Consider the following 12,978-nt stretch of genomic DNA (forward strand, 5'->3'; position numbering starts at 1 on the left):
CCCGGCCAGGCTGGGTGGTGGGATGAAAGGAGCCAGGGCAGCTTGTTCAGAGGTGTGGGAGGGGGGCTCCTGCTGCTGTGTGCACCCCGGGAAAGCCCAGGGGGTATGTGCCCCCCCCAGTTTGGTGCAGCCCAGCAGCAGGATGCGTATGGCATTATGCTGCTCCCGGGGCAGCTGCAGCTGGGCACAAAGTGCAGCATGCAGCTACCTCTGCCCCATGCATAGATCCAGGGGGCATTTGCCCCCCTGGGCCTCTGCTGAGGTGCACACAGTGGCGGGAGCCCCTCCCCCCCGCATCCCTGGACAAGCCACCCACACTCTGATCGTCCCACCACCCAGCCTGGCTTGGTCCCATTCACCCCAGCCCCTGCCTGTGTCCCATTCTCTCCCTCACCGTGGGGGGGGTCTCAATCTGTCCCTACCCCCAGACCCTTCCCTTTCACAGAATAGATTGATACTTGTCTGCCATACTGCTGATCCACCCACTGAGCTGCAATCCTGGCTGTGTGCACGCCCCTCCCCACCCCTATTGCAGCTGCCCTGAGCCCACAGCTGGGCTACCTTGTGACCCTACTTGCTGCCCTGCATTTTGGGGGGCTGAGCCCCATTAGCCCCAGCCTTCTGCTGCCTATGTTAATATACTCAGATTTTCAAAAATCTTTTAACAAGATCCCTCACCAAAGGCTCCTCTAATCTTGCAGGTTTCTCTGTGCACCTGTCCATGATTGACTGGCGGGGGGGGAAGGGGGGCGGTGGCGGCACACTACTCGCTGTTCACTCCTGATTGGTGGGGAGGCAAAAACCACAGTTTTAAATATGGCACCATTCTTGCCTCTCACCACTGACTGGCTGAGGGGCCCTAGCAGCCACACTGTGTTTCTGACCAGCTGGGATGCACAAACAGCACTATATTTAAAACCAAGATTTTCTGCCTCCCCACGAATCAGAAGTGAGGAGTGGCGTGCTTGATGGCTCCCTTTATTTTACAGCCTCCCCTGTGCACCCCCCACCCACTATTTGCTGCTCACTCCTCATCAGTGGGGAGGCAAAAGCTGTGGTTTTAAATATAGTGTTGTTTTTGCCTCCCAGCCGCTCAGCAACAGACAGCATGGCTGCCAGGGCCATCAGCAGTGAGAGGCAAAAATGGTGCCACATTTAAAACTGTTTTTTTTTTGCCTTCCTGCTGATCAGGAGTAAGCAGCGAGCAGTGGGGCCCCTCTGCCAATCAGTGGTGGAGTCGCAGGATTAAAGGAGCCACCGCGCACCCCATTCCTGCCATGAATTTGGTCGGCCCCTAGGAAGGCCTTTTGTGTACAGAAAGCTGGTTAAAAGATAGGAAACAAAGGGCGCGTCTACACATTGCCCTATAGTGATGTTGTTACTATGCCATGCTTTAGTACTTTTTGGGAGTACCATAACACAGAGCAGTAACTGCTCCTGCTGAACCATACATGCAATGCAGGGTTATTTTTAGCAGCTACTTTGCCATAGCAGCGTGTTATAAAGGGGGAGTGCACTGCTACGGTGAAGTATCTGCTGGTCATATGTAGACACCCATGGATGTTACATCACCATAATGCATTGCTGTGGCAATGTAGAATCACACATAGACGTGCTCAAAAGGTAGGGATAAATGGTCATTGTTCACATGGAGGAGGGTCAACAGTGTGTTGCCCAAGGATCCAGTTTTGCTCAACATTCTCATCAATGACCTGGAAAAGGGAGTATGTAATGAAATCACAAAATTTTAAGGGTGTGGATGTGTGTGTAGGTGGGCGTGGGGTTTGTAGGGAGGTCTGTGAGTGTGTGTGGGTGTGGGGTTTGTGGGTCAGTATGGGCCGCCTCACTACATGTTCACTACATAGCACAGAGCCTTTGCTGCCAGCAGCAGCAGCAGCAGGAGGCAGGCCTTTGGGGCACTCCTGGCCTATGGCAGGCAGAGCCCCCCAATGACATGCAGTTCTAGCTGAATCCTGGGAGCTGCACATGGTGGTTTGGAGCCCAGCTGACTCGGGCTGCTGATGTGTGCCTTTGAACCAGACCAGTCTGGCTCTGTGCCAGCATGTGGGGCTCCCAGCATGGCAGGTGGGATCTGCACATCATTGGGACAGACCAACTCCATACCTCCACATGGGGCTTCCAGCACTCCAGTGGGAAGACACGCAGAGGCATGGAGTCCACCTGGCCTGATGGTGCATGGACTGGGAACCATGGGAAATCATGTGCCATTGGCCCATGCAAGCTCTGTGCCACTACGTGCAGCTCTCCACTGGAATCCTGGAAGCCCCATGTGGAGGCATGGAGTTGGACTAGCCTGACCTGATGGCACACAGTTCCTGCCAGCAGTGCCATAATCCCTATGTGCTGGCATGAAGCCAGCTTGGTTTGGGTTGAAGGTGCATGCCAGTGTGATGGGCCAGGCAGGCTCCATGCCTCTACATGCAGTTCCTGGGATTCAGCTGGTGGGCTCTGCCTGCAGCAGGCCAGGAATGCCCCAAGGGCCCAGCACCCACTGCTAGTGCTGCAGCAAGCAGTGAGGGCTGTGCACTAAGGCGGAGAGGCCCACACCCACCCACATACACCCACAAACCCCACACTCATCCTGTACTCCTGCAGGCAGGAGGTCCCCTCTCCACTCATCATCTGTCCAGTCATGCATTATTGCACCTGGTGCCTCCATCTGGGGCTCCCAGATGGTGTGTTAGGAGCTCCATTGAGTTGGATGCACAGAGCCCACATGGTCAAATAGCATGTGGCCTCTGAAAGCCCACCTCCTGTTGGCTTTGAAGGGGCAGCCATGGTAACTGCTTTTTGGATGGGGCTCTGCAGGCCACACAGAATGGCCTGGCAAGCCAGCTATGGCCTGCAGGCCGTATTTTGCCCACCTCTGGTGTACAGGTTTTACTGAATGGAGGAAAAAGGAGAAGAAAGAAGGACAGAAGGCAAATTTTGATGATGTGAAGGAAAGTGGTAGGTTAGAGAGGGAGTACAGGGAGATTATGGAAAGACTGAGGCTTAAGGGACCAATAGGATCAGGGGATCCAGAAAGTAGTGCTCTTTACTGTGCAGAGTTCCCTTGTTTTGGGGAATCCCTGTACCTATTCAGTGGTATCTTCCTGGATGGAGGAGCCCCACCAAGTAACACACTGCACCAGCAATAATTAATTAAAGTAATATAAAGAAGTATATGAATGGCATCAATATTAAATTTAGGAGATCCCAAGTGCATTAGATTTCAAATTAATGGGGTTATTATATGGCCATGAGAAATGTCTTCAGTAAATGGTCAATACCATTTTTTTTTCTACTGAGTATTTTGAGCTGTGTACATGAAATGAATACATATAAAACTTCTGATCTCTTTTGCTGACATCATAGTTTATGAAAGATCATTATTCAGGCATCTTTGAAGATGCATGATCAATAACCATCTTTTCTGCATAGATGCAATACTCCACAGCAAAAAAGACAAATAGGGAAATGTCAGATTTCCCTATTTCTACAAAACGGGGCTACATGCACTGTGAAGCATAACCTTGGAATTCTTTTTTTTTTTTAAACATCCTCAGGTTGTCATATGGATGAACATCAAGCAGGTATGAGTTGGCGGAAGAGAAATGTGAGACTAACGTTTAATTAAACTGATGAATGCAGAGCTGGTTTTCATGAAAGCCTACACTGAACAGACAATGCATCTCATCCACTTGAGCAAGATGTAGCTTAAGGAGTGTCAAAAGCTAGATAATTTCAGTTATCCCCTTCAGGTTTCCGGTTCACCTAGCTTGCCTCCTATATTGGGATGTTCCCAGAACAAGTAGTTGGGATTCCTGCCTTAGGGAATAAGGGAATGCCATTTTCCCAGACTTCAAGAGCCAGTGCAGGTGCAACAGAAGGGAACTGTAGCAACTTGTAAAGAGCAATTAAAGAAATACCTGAAATAAATGAAACTAGGAGAAGTTGTTTTAGTTGTATAAACCACCTCCCACAAAAGATTCTCTCACAGTTATTTTCAGGCTTTTCATTACATGTTCATAGCCACCAGTAAAAACTGGAAGGTATCATTATGCTCAGTTACTGCCAGATCATGGCTGCCTGTTCTACACCCATGACGGAAAGGATTAAGCTAGATAGATAGATACTTCTTTCCCAGTGGCATTGAGTTGCATTTCCGAGCTTGTGCTCAATTTATATTTCCAAGCTTGTGCTCAATTTATAAGAGATGGGTCTCAACCAAAAGTCTGGATCAAAATACCCCTGGAACCTTGTAGAAGTTCAGGTTTGAATTCAAGCTAGTGAACTTGAGGCAAATCTGTGAATTGTACTTTATTCCTGTTTTCTTTATATTCTTGTCACTTCACAGAAAAATGTTAGTTTTTTCAGTTTGGAGAATTACTCCTCTTTCTTTCATAATCTTCCCAAGACATCTCTTGCCCTGGCCTTTCCGTAGGCATTAGATGCTTGTGCAGAGAAGAAGAGAAGCCAAAATTTTGCAGGAGTGAAGTGGGGTCATTCATGTAGAGGGTACATATAAGTATAAAATATGTTCGTTTTCCCCTAAGCAGCTCTTACCATGCCAGCCACACAAATAATTCAACAATAAAGCTCTGTGTTAGAATGTACAGTGACCCACTGGATGAATGCAGGAGTCAGGGCACATCTGCTCGATACAGCATCTTCCTATTTTGAAATGACAGGCCACATAATAATAAAAGCCATATGATTAAACGCTTCTCTGTGCAGTGTTAATTTCTCTTCCATATTGTTTGACCTCCAATGGATGAGGTCATGCAAGTGAATCAACAGAGCAAAAAAACAACATGTACTGCAAGTGCTTTGAAGAGACAACAACCATGAGCCTTTTGCTAGTTTGGCCTGACATCTGTAAGGAAGCAAAAATAGTACTGCTGGATGTGTGGCTCCTGTAGCACCATCAGTCTAAGGACATCTGTACATCCATTGGTCTGAACATGCATCAAGGATCCAATAAAACTGATCTTCGGAAGACAAGAGTTATTCAGGCATGAGTTTGATTTCTGTGACTTTTTACACAGGAGAGATTCAGAGGGGCTTACATTAGAGGTGAATCTCAGCTGACTTAATCTTGGACTCAGGGTCCAAGATCCCTCATCGCAACTCTTTTGGGGGAAATTTAGAACTTGATCTGAACCTTCCAGATCAAGCCCATTCTCTGTTGAATATTACAGACATACTGGTGGATGAACTGGTTGTTTCTTTGTTGTGCCGCTGAACTTCACATGAACTTCATTTAATTGCTGGACTCCAATGTTCCATCAAGTTACTACATTTGTACTGTTAATAGGTTCTATTACGGTCCAAGTTCATCTTCAGGTCACGGGTCATTGACTGAGGCAGAGTTTGTATTGTGGCCTCTTTTTCATGAAAGGCTTATTAAGCAAAGACACAGACCATCAAACGTTAATGTCATTTGCTTTTAAAGACCCTAATGAGGTCATTAGTTCCAATGGTAATTAAATTGCCAAATGCAGAAATGGAAGTGAAAATTAAAACATAATTGACCTCATCTTTCTTTCAGCTCTACAAAAATACATTCTGCTTTTCTTTTTATTTATTTTACAGTGAATATAGTGACGTGGGAAATGAGGTAACCAAACCTGTGATCATCACTGAAATGAGGCCCCTTGCTCTGGAAAACCACTCAAGAAACTAACCATGCATGGTACATACTGAATACTCTCTTCTTTTTCTTGGAAAGCACAGCAAATCTATGGCACCTGAAACCGGATTACTTTAGTACAGGGATATTAAACACATTGAGTCCCACAGGCCGAATGAGGGACGTGGGGCCACTCTGTGCGCCAGACTGGCTCTGTGTTCCAGATCCGGTATGCATACCAATCTGCCATGGGCATTGCATAGAGTCTGCACCCTGGACTGGCCCCACACCCTTCATATACTGCATGCCCCAAAATGGTATCGCATGCCACATGCAGTGCACACCAAACTGGCTGCAAGTGCCACATACAGTGTATGGGGTTGAGAAAGGTATCTGCCACATGCAGCCCATGGGACCAGTCTGAGACCTACAGGCAGTACCCATCATGGGCTGGATGACAGGGCTCCACAGGCTGTATCTTTGAAACCCCTACTTCGGTAGGTCATGTAAATTATATCCACTTATTGCTTTTCAAGGGTGCAGAATTAGCACTATAAAGCTAAGCCCATTCTTCATATGCAAAATACCAGGAACAAACACTCCATTTGCTTTGGGCTTTAATGCATGTTTCTGCATTACAAAACCCAACCCTGCTTCTTCAGAAACTCTGAAAAAAATGAATACTCAAAGGAAATAATATTTATTTAAAGTCCAAGTTACATTTTTGGAAGATATGCTTCAAGTTTTGGGGATATTTTTTTCACAAAAAGATAACATTGCTTTTGCCACCAAATGGAAAAATGTTACCTCACAGGAATATATAAATACATATAATTTTTTTCCAGAACAGAATTTTGTCATTTTTGTTGGAAAAAAAAAAGTTTTCATTTGTTTTGACCAAAAAATGGAAAATTTGTAAGTGAAAAAAGATACAACTAGCCATCCCCCCAATATAGTATTTGCATGGAAAACTGCAATAAAAGGCCAATTGTAGCTGTTTGATTTCTTTTATCTTTTACTAAACTGATTTTATTACAAAATTAAGTTGTTTTATGGATAATTAATTTTCTTCCCCTTAGCAAGATAAAAGCTATGTTTTTTATGTTTCTTATAAAGCTACCTCCCATATTGCATTAGATTAGTCAATCTTGGTTTTGTGTCATAACATATACACAGCTCAAACATGTAAGCTGCAACGTAAGCTAAAACTGTCTGTATCTCCGAGATCCAGCACATAAGATTTTACAGACTTTTAGTTATTAAATTCTACCGAAAAACTGAAGAACTACTTTGAGAAAACTATGTTGCTCATTCACAGAATTTACATTTGTCATGTTTTTCAGTTGTCAGTGTAATGAGAACAAGACTTCTAACACAAAGTTATACTCTGCTTCACTTGGATCCCAACGTCACATGCCCAAAATACTTAATAACATACTCTGATGCCTCTAGCATACAGGACGCTGGGAGTAAACTTTTTCTCTACTTCACAGATACTTCCACCCTCCAGTCATTTATTCTACAATCATGGGAAAAGACCAGAAAACCATTAATGACTACCTTTATACATCATCAGATAAAAAGAACTGCCTGCCATTAGCCAATCAGTTGGGGGGGGGGGGGTTGCTAACAAGTTGTGAGTTGCAAAATTACATTTATGTTGGTTTTTTCCCTGGAGGGTATAAAAGGCTCTCATACATTTGGATAAGCCCACTCAAATGTTAATTGATTGCTAACTTTGTTGAAAGATTAGGTGACACACCTTAATACAAACAAACCATATTTTTCATCTTATCAAGTTGTATTTCTTAATTTTGAAGTGTGAGTTTAAAGGGAAACATATTTTTTATTATTTATATATCACCTCTCATAACTATTTTTTGGTTTTGGAAAGACAGAAGTATTTTTGTTTCATAGCTTACTGACTCAATTCATGCCCACCTAGAGAATTCATAGGCATTATTTCTGTGACAAATTTTATATTGTTAGTTAATTAATTACTTTGATCATTATAAAAGGATGGAGAGATGTACAATACTGTTTGAGGAAATCACCTGGCTCAAAAAAGGGCTTTTAAAAGAAATGTAACAGAACTACTAAACGAGCTGGTGGAGAGTGTGAAGAAATTGTTAAGATCCTTATTAATAAGATCCTATAAGGTCAGAGATCCAATGAACTTCTAATCTTCACTTTTTTCACAAGAACATGACTTGAGTTTGTCAGTATCAAGCAATGGCTAAAATCATGTACAACTTAGGAACAAAAGAGGGTAACGGTCCCAGAAACAAAGTTATTACTCAACCTCATGTTAAAAAACTCACACAAATCAACAAGAAGAATAATGAAAAAAGAGCCAACGGGAAGAATAGCAAGCCAGACTGCTGAAAATCAGACAAGAAAGATGCCAATTTGGATACCCAAACTGCACATCTGAAACAGTTTAGAGCATTTCCACATTCTAAGTGAATGCTGTAATCCAGGATGCCTGTGCCACACAACCTTGCACATCTGAATAAGCAACAGCTTGCAGTAAATTCAGAACAAGGTCATTTCCAAGAATAAGATGTTTTCCCACAGAAACGAGCAGCCATCTTCCAAGAGTTTTAGCATCCCAGAGTGCATGGCTGAATTTAGTAAGCAACTGCCAAAATGGTCACAACACACAACAGGAAAAACCACCCTTTAAAGAATGATTTCTTTCTTATAGTTATCTGACCTAGATTTGCCTAGAAAAGGCATGTAATGTTTTTATCTGCTTTAATATTTCATAGTTTATTATTTATATTAAAATCTATAATAGCATGAGACACGAGCATACCATCCAGTTAATATACACATGCAAAAATATGGTTTTGGTTTTACTAATTATTCCTGAATAGCCTACGCAGCTAAGACTGACTGAGTAGGTGCATCTACACATGCAATTAGCATATAGCAATAAACTCCAGGGCAGTTCGCACCAGAGTTGGCTGCTCCTGAGTGCAGCATCTTCACATGTACCCTGGACGGTAGCATTTAAAGCCAGGGTGGAGCAGCCCTGAGCCAGCAGGGGATCTGGGGGGTCAACCCTGAGCTCCAGGTGGTGGTAGAAGGGCTGGCTAGGGCACAAGGGTCCTACAGTACAGAGCTAGGAATCAGGGAGCCTCCACACTGTCGCACTTTCATGCCTCAGACAGATCCACTCAGTCTACACATGCATTTAAGCATATATAATTGCGCTGCTATAGGAGAGTACTTATCCCAGACAGTACTATCCTATGGTCAAGTTAATTAATTTACTGCGCCCTAATTTAAGTGCATGTGTAGACTGTGATGCTTAACTGTAGAATTATTTAGTCAACTCCACAGTAAAGCACGTATGTAGATGTACCAGGTGGAAACCTCATTCTGTCTCATGTATTAACAATAAAATAGTTTACTGAAGGTCCTCACTGCAGTGACAGTGAAGGAAGAGGTGTCACTAAGGAAATCATTTAGTTAGATAACCATTTATTAGCAAAGAAAGAAAAGGGAAAGAAGTAACCTAGTTTATTCCTGTAACCCATGCCGACCCTGCAGAACTAACAAGTGGGAGAGAGAGCTTTTAAAGGGCAAAATGAGCATATCAAGGGAAGAGCACTTCTACAAAATTTATTTTCACAGAGGAAGTCCACTGTAAAAACAGAATACAATAACCCGGGTTCTCAAAGGTCAGTAAAGGGTGTCCCATTCCTATAACGGTTCACATTTATGCATGGTACCTATTGTCAGAGGATCTCAGTAGCTATCATGTGTACTTTTGTATCATGTGTACTTTTGTAAAGTACTTTACAAAGACAAAACAATTAGGATTTCTACTGTTTAGTTACAATTCTCCCCATTTTTCATATGGTTAAACTGAGGCAAAGAGATTAAGTAATTTGGGCAAGGATACACAGTGAATAAGTGACAAGATTCAGACTAAAGATATCCAAGTTACCTGTTTTGCAGGTTATATCTATGCAGCTCAGTTACTGTGCCCAACTAAGACAGGCCATGGCTGCTTATGCACTTATAGTCCAGTAGGTAGCAAGCACAGTATCTCAGCATGGCTCTTCCGGGTGCGGTAAATGAGTGGAAGAGATACCCACAGCCTCAACATTACCACTCCACTGCTCTCCTCAAAGTAGGGTTATGGTAAAAAAAGAAAAAAAGTGAGAGCATCTTGTTTCTTCCAATATGTTACCAGCAGGTTGTGTTATGCTCTCCACATTTTTACAACACTGAGGCATGACTATAGCTATTCACTTTCACTCTGTTCACTCATGTGTGCTAAGGTAAACAAGTGTTATTTCATTCTTTTGGTAAAAATTCACATTCTTGACCACTGACAGTTGAGAAAGATTAAACACCTCCCCTCATGGCATCCTGACACCAAACAGCTTTGATTGTATTATAAAAACATGTCTTACTCTAGGACAGAATGAGTTGCAGCCTGGGGATGGTAGCGATACAGGAGGAGGCACTGGTCCACTCGAAAGACTCCGCCGCCTTTTTGGACATGTTTATAAAAGAACAGTAAGTCTTCTGGGATGCCCTGAAAGAGAGGCATTCGTTCAAACCACAAGAGTTTTTTACACAGGTACAATTTCTTCTTTGGCTCACACTCAAATATTCTCATTGGTCCCACAAGGGACAGGTGAATCAGGATCAGTAAAATGAGAGGCAAGCTTTTACTTGTGTCTCAAAATGATCTGAAGTTTGGAGGTGTTAGGAGACAAATGAAATCAGTGCTTCCTACCCTTTAATTTTCATTAATTGGTTTCTGGTTTCAGCTGGATGAGAAACAACAGAGCTGAAGCACTGTGACCAAAGGCTGTTCTCCAGGAATTCCTGAAGCACCAGAATCTAGGAAACCTCAGGTCTGTTATGAATGCTCACAAGACTACTAACCTGATTTGCAGAGCAATGAGTTCGGGATAAGCTGTCTAGACTTATTTCAGGGAATGAATCAGAAGCTTCAACATGGCTAGAGAGAACACTGCAGAACTTATTAAAAAATGTCTGCAGCTAAGATAGGGTATCAAAGAGCCATTACTATGGTCCACTAGTATTCTATTACAAGTCAGCCATACAAAAAGTGATAAATCCACTTTAAAAAACAAGGCGATATAACATATGTCATTACAGGGGGTGGAAAAGCAGCATCTGTTTATACTTAGCCACTTGAAAAATTAAAGTAAAATATGGTCAACACACATAATTGCCAAGCAATCATATCTCTTAAATATTGTGTGTTTCTCTCCTCCCACCCGTTGTTTGTGAGAAGTATTACAAATCTATCATGCAAAGAAAAAATGGTTTAAACAGCCAGGAGTAATCACACGGTATTTGACCGAGGCATCAAGTAAAATATGCAGCAGCAACATAACAGAAATGCAAACCACAAAATATCGGGGGCAGGGGATGGGAACGTTTATATTAACTATCACAGCAGGCAAAGTCATGGACATGGAAACAACCATAAACCTTATTTATTGTATGCATTTAATTTCTATGGGAAAAATAATAAAGGTACTACCTAAAATATTACACTTAGTACCACAGCTCCCATGCTCGAGTTAAGAAAAAATCAATACATAATTTTTAATGAACTTGGACCCAACCCCTCATGTAGGTTTTCACTGCCAGTAGCATGTGTGGAAGGAAAGGTATCTAAGGGAAGAGAAAAATGGGAAATATAGTGCCTTGAAGTAAGAGGAAGAATTAGGATGCAGTAAATATAAGGAGGATTCTTTATGTAGGCAGCTGGATTTACTCTGTGATTCTTTCCAGCTCTCTAGCTCCCAAATGTACTAATGCAGCTTAGTGTTTGTTCTTCATTTCACCACACTTAAGTCTAGCTATGACCAGGCCGGGAGTAAGCAGCTATGGAAGAGAACACAGCACAATACAGAACAGGTCCAAAACATGCAATCCAAACCCATCTGGGTTTGGAGGGAACTTAGAAAGAGACATTGTTCCAGACTCTGCAACTCGAGACACTCCCAAAATGACTGAGCTGGGACATTGAGCCTGCTTCTATCCTAAACTCCAGCTTAACACCTGGAAGATCTCCCCTGTGAGAGTTTCTCTCACACAGACGAATACCTGTATGCTTTTGCTTGATGGCTTGAGTTGAGCAGCAGTTTCCTTATGCCTTCCCCAGACCAGGGGAACCTGGTTTGGTGAAGGTGGAGGGGTGCATTTCCTTGCAGCTGGACTACTTCCAATCACAGAGGCCTTGACTTGCCATTGCCTCTTGAGCCTTCCCAAGGCCAGGGGCACTGTGGAATGGAGACGGTGCCGGGCACTGCTTTACTGCTCCCCTCCTCTCCCCTCCCACAGACTGAGAAGGGAGGGGATGAGCAGCCAACTACTGCTTCCTGCCTCTTCCCCTGACTGGGGACTCATGAACGGTGGGGAGGAATCCATGTGCCCCCTGGGATCTGTGTGCCCCCTGGATCAGATGTGCTGAAAATCTGATGTGACGAAAATCTGATGTGCCGTTAAAGTCCCTTTGCAAGCAGTTAATGGCAGTTAATAGTGTTGGTGCCTAGTTCAGGGTGTAGATGTATAATGTTTATATCCATGTTATACCCACATACTCAGCACCCCTCTGAGTATGTGGGTAATAGGTGCTGAGTGATGTGCTGTAATAGGGCTTATTATTACCCTAGGGCAGCTATACGTCTATCTGTTCCTGGTCTCCTATAATTTACATCTGTGTTCAAACATAATGTAAATTTTACTGGGATACGTGACTGGCTCTCCCCACCCTAAAGAGCACTGTGTATGCAGTATGTGTCTTACTTCAAGTGTGACTAATTCTTCAATTAACTTTTTCGTACATTTGATTTTGTTTTCCTGTCATATACACACATCTAGGATTTGCACTGATAAGCATCTTGGTAGATTCAGTTCCCATAACAAATTTACACTGATGAACTGGATTATTGCTTGATCAAAGCACACTGTGTACTTAGGAACTGAATTACAGAACACCTAGTTCTCCTTCAAAATGTCTCTGTGTTAAAGTATTCCTTTCTGAATGGGGCACGGCTGCCAGTGGTGTAGGGCACTCACTGAGCATCTGGGGTTGGGGTGGGGAGCACCATTCTGCTTCCTTCACTCACCCCCTAAATCCCAGATACACTGTTTAGTTCACTGCTGCACTGCTGCCCAGCTTCTGTGGCCAGGGCTTCCCCTATCATGGCAAAGACTCCCAGTGGAAAGGGATCCTGGTGCCCACTCATAGCCAGTGCCTGTGGCAGGCCCCCTGCCTCACCCCATCTTAGTTACACTACTGACCGCTGCCATATGAACACAAAGCACTGTGAGTGGGT

The 12,978-nt window shown here is 43.5% G+C and overlaps 1 protein-coding gene and 1 long non-coding RNA gene across 11 annotated transcripts in view; one reads left to right on the forward strand and one right to left on the reverse strand.

Annotated features, from left to right (window-relative positions):
- Positions 1–8,759, forward strand: part of LOC109315153 — a 9,373-nt gene extending 614 nt beyond the window's left edge. Inside the window, exons 2-3 of the long non-coding RNA XR_002102440.1 lie at positions 5,599–5,698; positions 6,979–8,759. This is a non-coding gene — a long non-coding RNA (uncharacterized LOC109315153). The remainder of the gene's footprint in view (positions 1–5,598; positions 5,699–6,978) is intronic.
- Positions 1–12,978, reverse strand: part of B3GNTL1 (UDP-GlcNAc:betaGal beta-1,3-N-acetylglucosaminyltransferase-like 1) — a 316,252-nt gene that overhangs the window by 50,656 nt on the left and 252,618 nt on the right. For all 10 annotated transcript variants that reach the window (XM_019542723.1, XM_019542721.1, XM_019542717.1 and 7 more), the window contains one exon: positions 10,066–10,190. In XM_019542723.1, coding sequence (XP_019398268.1) covers positions 10,066–10,190 — 125 coding nt within the window. The remainder of the gene's footprint in view (positions 1–10,065; positions 10,191–12,978) is intronic.

This window comes from Crocodylus porosus, unplaced genomic scaffold (genome assembly GCF_001723895.1).
Source record: "Crocodylus porosus isolate Cpor-Errol unplaced genomic scaffold, CroPor_comp1, whole genome shotgun sequence".
Classification (NCBI taxonomy): Eukaryota; Metazoa; Chordata; order Crocodylia; family Crocodylidae; genus Crocodylus; species Crocodylus porosus.